This window comes from Sprattus sprattus (assembly GCF_963457725.1).
Source record: "Sprattus sprattus genome assembly, chromosome: 11".
NCBI classification, from domain to species: Eukaryota; Metazoa; Chordata; class Actinopteri; order Clupeiformes; family Clupeidae; genus Sprattus; species Sprattus sprattus.
In genome coordinates this window covers 33,268,129-33,273,128 of record NC_137909.1, presented here as the reverse complement: position 1 = coordinate 33,273,128, position 5,000 = coordinate 33,268,129, and the positions used below count along the sequence as shown (strand labels likewise).

General features: G+C 46.7%; 1 protein-coding gene across 1 annotated transcript in view; it reads left to right on the top strand.

Annotated features, from left to right (window-relative positions):
- Positions 1 to 1,074, top strand: part of LOC308372489 (relaxin-3 receptor 1-like) — a gene marked incomplete at both ends in the record, with an annotated part of 1,302 nt that extends 228 nt beyond the window's left edge. Inside the window, one exon of the mRNA XM_080847642.1 lies at positions 1 to 1,074. This exon is cut by the window's left edge and continues 228 nt beyond it. Coding sequence (XP_080703768.1) covers positions 1 to 1,074 — 1,074 coding nt within the window.
- Between the last annotated feature and the right edge of the window lie 3,926 nt (positions 1,075 to 5,000).

Sequence of the window (5,000 nt, the reverse complement as noted above, 5' to 3'; positions counted from 1 at the left end):
TCGGTGGTGTGCGCGGTGGGCTTGGTGGGGAACTTACTGGTCTTTTTCCTGATGAGGGTTCGCCGCGGGGGGAAAAGGTCGTCAACGATCAACTTCTTCATCCTAAACCTCGCGGCGACAGACTTCCAGTTCGTCTTAACGTTACCTTTCTGGGCGGTGGAGAACGTGCTGGACTTCAGCTGGCCGTTCGGAAACGCCATGTGTAAGATCGTCGCGTCGGTGACCGTCCTGAACATGTACGCGAGCGTGTTCTTCCTCACCGCCATGAGCGTGACCCGCTACTGGTCCGTCGCCTCCGCGCTGAAAGACCGCGGCACGCGCCGCCACATCATCTCGAGCTGCTGCTGTTCGTCTGTGAAGTGGGTGTGCGCGCTCCTCTGGGTGTCCGCCGCCGTTGCCACGGCGCCCGCCGCGATCTTCTCCCGGGTCACAGACTTCGGTGGGGAAAAGCTGTGCCTGCTCAAGTTTCCCGACGGTCAGTTCCCCTGGCTCGCTCTGTATCATCTCCAGAAAATCCTCGTGGCGTTTGTCTTCCCCATGCTCATCGTCACCGTGTGCTACGTGCTTCTTCTACGCTTCGTGCGCTTGAGAAGCATGAATAACAACAACAACCCTAACCCTAACCGGTCCAGAGTCACCAAGTCTGTCACCATCGTGGTGCTCTCGTTCTTCCTGTGCTGGATGCCCAACCACGCGATCACTCTCTGGGGGGTGCTGGTGAAGTTCAACCTGGTTCACTGGGATAAAGCCTTCTATATGGTCCACACGTATATATTCCCCATGACGGCGTGCCTCGCGCACGCAAACAGCTGTTTGAACCCGGTTTTATATTGTCTCATGAGGAGAGAGTTTCGGAAAAAGCTGAAGGACTTGTTCTGGAGGATATCGTCCCCTGCGGCGCTGTCGAACGGCTGTACCGGCGCGCGCCCCTTCTCGGGCACGCTGAATGCCGACAATGACAACACTCACGCGAGCATCCCGCTGCACGTCATTGAAACCGAGGTGTGCGGCTTGTCCGTGGTGGACAACGGCCAGTATGACCCGCGCGACCCGCTGTCTCCAGCCAACAGCTGACCGGAGGGAGGGCGCGCGCAGCCACCGGTGCGCAACACTGGCCAAGCGCACGCACGCAGAAGCGGCGGTGCCGGTAATGGATCGACAGCTCGAGAGGATGCTTCTTCACCGGATCAGCCAGACCGACAGCGCGACGGGATGCTACTTCACCGTCAAAATGACTCAAACTGGAGCTTCACACCACGACACAAGGACTGATTTGTGGACGTTTAGTATTTGTGCCAAAAAGCTTGACTTAAAGGTATTATTATACTTAAGCTTTGACTTAAAGGCATTATAATACGTAAGCTTTGACTTAAAGGTATTATTTAAAGCTTTGCTTTACAGTGACTCTTTTAAATGTTTATAAAACCGAAGAATGCAACAGATCCATTCATCCAATTACGCTTTATCTATCTTTATAATAATAATAGATTTTATTTATAGGGCGCCTTTCAAGAAACCCTAGGTCACCTTACAACAGTAAATAATACAGTTAACATTTTGAAAATGCACAAAGCAGAGCTGCAGCAGAGCAACAACTTTAGTTCAGAACTTGACAGGTTATAGGCCTGCCTAAACAGGCGTGTTTTGATGTGTGTTTTAAAAAGAGCGATTGAGTTAGGGTCAATGTTTCATGTGTGTGTGTGTGTGTGTGTTTCCGTATTTATCTACACACTATCAACACCATAGACATTAATAAATATTTTACTGTATTATTATTATATATTTATATATTATATATTATTATTTTAATTATTAATATATTATCTTTATCTTAACACCATCAACACCATCTCTTGTGAAAAACAGAACTGCTGAACTCAAAGCACGTAGGGAGACACACACACACACACACAGACACACACACACACACACACACACACACAGACACACACACACACACACACACACACAGACACACACACACACACACACACACACACACACACACACACACACACACACACACTCACAAACACACACACACACACACACACACACAGGCTGATTGAACACAGCATGGGTCTTTTATTAGCTGGCATAATTGTCTCAAGCGTTTCTGTTTCTGTTATCAGCGGAACATCGGTGGCGAGCGGGCGAGTGTGTGTGTGTGTGTGTGTGTGTGTGTGTGTGTGTGTGTGTGTGTGTGTAAACACAGGCACTGGAGATTGTAAAATGTCATAAAAGTGTTTCCGTATAGGGTTAGTGTGTGTGTGTGTGTGTGTGTGTGTGTGTGTGTGTATGTGTGTGTATAGGGTTAGGGAATCATGGCAGTCCCCTTTTATGATATTATTACACATTTCATAATCAGGAAGCTGTACCTCGTTAGCAACTCAAACATGTGCACACACAAACACACACACACACACACACACACACACACACACACACACACACACACACACTCACACACACACACACACACACACACACACACACACACACACACACACACACTCACACACACACACACACACACGCACACGCACACGCACACGCACACGCACACGCACACGCACACACATGAGTGGAACTAAGCTTAGGTTGCACAGAACATGCCAGACCTGGACAGGGCAGGGACGCAGTATGCAAAAACTACAACAAACCCAGTTTCTAAGGCAGTCACTGTGTTTGCACACACACACACACACACACACACACACACACACACACACACACACACACTCACACACACACACACACACACACACACACACACACACACACACAGTTTCTAAGGGAGTCACTGTGTTTACCGGGAAGTTACGTATGTGTTATATATGTATTCCACCCACACCCTTTCAGTGCTCCTGAAGCGACGCTTTTGATTGGCTCAGAGACTGATGCGCTCAGAGAGAGGGCGTGGCTGAGAGCACGTTGGAGGAGGCGGGGCTACGACAGGCTCAAGTGCATCAGGAACGTTATCATCATCGAGAGGGACAATCCCGGTTTGGTCATCATGGAAAGTTTGTGTTGTAGCGAAAAACACCTGTTTCCAAATCTTAGAGATAAAATTCAATCAGAGTCAGAAGTCCGGAGTACGATAAACGGAAGTTTTATTTATTCCTGCAGACAGTTCATCCAAAACAGGAGCGGGAGCAGCTCTGACTAAAAAACACACTAACTATTTAAAGCGCATATTCCGTCACTTATTTCCAAAACATCGTTCAAGATGCCGAAACAGCTGTGTCTTTATCCGTAGTTTCACCCCTCCCGGTTAGGAATGTCAAGGCTCTTTTGCTGGACTTCTACCTGCTCTTCGATGAATTCCGCATTCCCTTATGCATAATTAACCCTTTAATTCATGTGTGGCTTATGCATGAACCCTTTAATTCATGTGTGGCTTATGCATGAACCCTTTAATTCATATGTGGCTTATGCATGAACCCTTTAATTCATATGTGGCTTATGCATTAACCCTTTAATTCATATGTGGCTTATGCATGAACCCTTTAATTCATGTGTGGCTTATTCATTAACCCTTTAACTCATATGTGGCTGTCTCTGAATGCCTGCACCTGTGGAAACTGTGTGATCTTGTTTTGAGAAAAAAACAAAATAGGGATCTCTGTTTGGCCTGACCTTCATCCCCGCACAGGCCTCTCTGCACCTGGGCCCCCCCTGCCTTGCTCACAGGCCCCCCCCCGCACAGGCCTCTCTGCACCTGGGCCCCCCCTCCTGCTCACATGCCCCCCCCCCCCTGCCTTGCTCACAGGCCCCCCTCCCCCCTCCTGCTCACAGCCCCCCCCCCCCCCCGCACATAGGCCTCTCCGACTGGCCTGACCTTGGTCTGTGAAGGCCTGCACCTGTTGGCCTGTTTTTCTTTCCGCCAACAAGTCTCGTCCCTGGGAACAGGCCTGTCTGCTGGACCTTACAAGACACTCACTCCTGCACACAGGCCTCATGCTCTTATTGTTGCAAAACTGCTTCATGTTTACCACACCAATGTATTATAACCATGATTCTCAACATTTCTATCTGGATCAGGGTGATCCACTCCAATGTTCTGATCCAGTTCAAACTATGTGAACGCACTCAAGCTGATTAAAGGACGAATGTCAACACAAACTAACATTATTGCCAGTGATTATTACATATATAACATAATGACCAGTGATTATTACATATATAACATTATGACCAGTAATTATTACATATATAACATAATGACCAGTGATTATTACATATATAAGATAATGACCAGTGATTATTACATATATAAGATAATGACCAGTGATTATTACATATATAACATAATGACCAGTGATTATCACATATATAACATTATGACCAGTGATTATTACATATATAAGATAATGACCAGTGATTATTACATATATAGCATAATGACCAGTGATTATTACATATATAAGATAGTGACCAGTGATTATTACATATATAGCATAATGACCAGTGATTATTACATAAATGCAGACTGCCAAGAGCCATTATTCCCTGAGGGAGGTGTGGGATTATGGCCATATGCAGGACATAATTGGCTACATGAAATGCTAATCTGTGAGGTTATTCTGAATGGTTCTAAACTCTATGGCTCTACATGCACTCCTCCCTATATGAGGCTGTCCATCATTTTTTTGCTTCAGGGTTCGCAAATTTCTATCACAGTCCATTTGCAGTGCACATAGGTAAACACTAGATGGCGGTATAATGCACAATTAAAAAGTTTGAAAATATTTCAACAAGACAAGGCTACTTTTACAGAATACACAATAAATGCCCAATTGACTTGTTTCGCCAAAGCACTACTTCATTTTTAATCGGTTACAAATTAACACATGAGTAATACATTTAGCATTTATTGAAAACTCCCCAAGCGGGTCTGGGAAGCCCTGGTGTAACAGAGGCAGGTGTGTCCCATCCCCCCCCCCCCCCCCCCCCCCCCCCCATGTCTGGTGTCCCCCCCCCCCCGTGTAGTGCTCCTG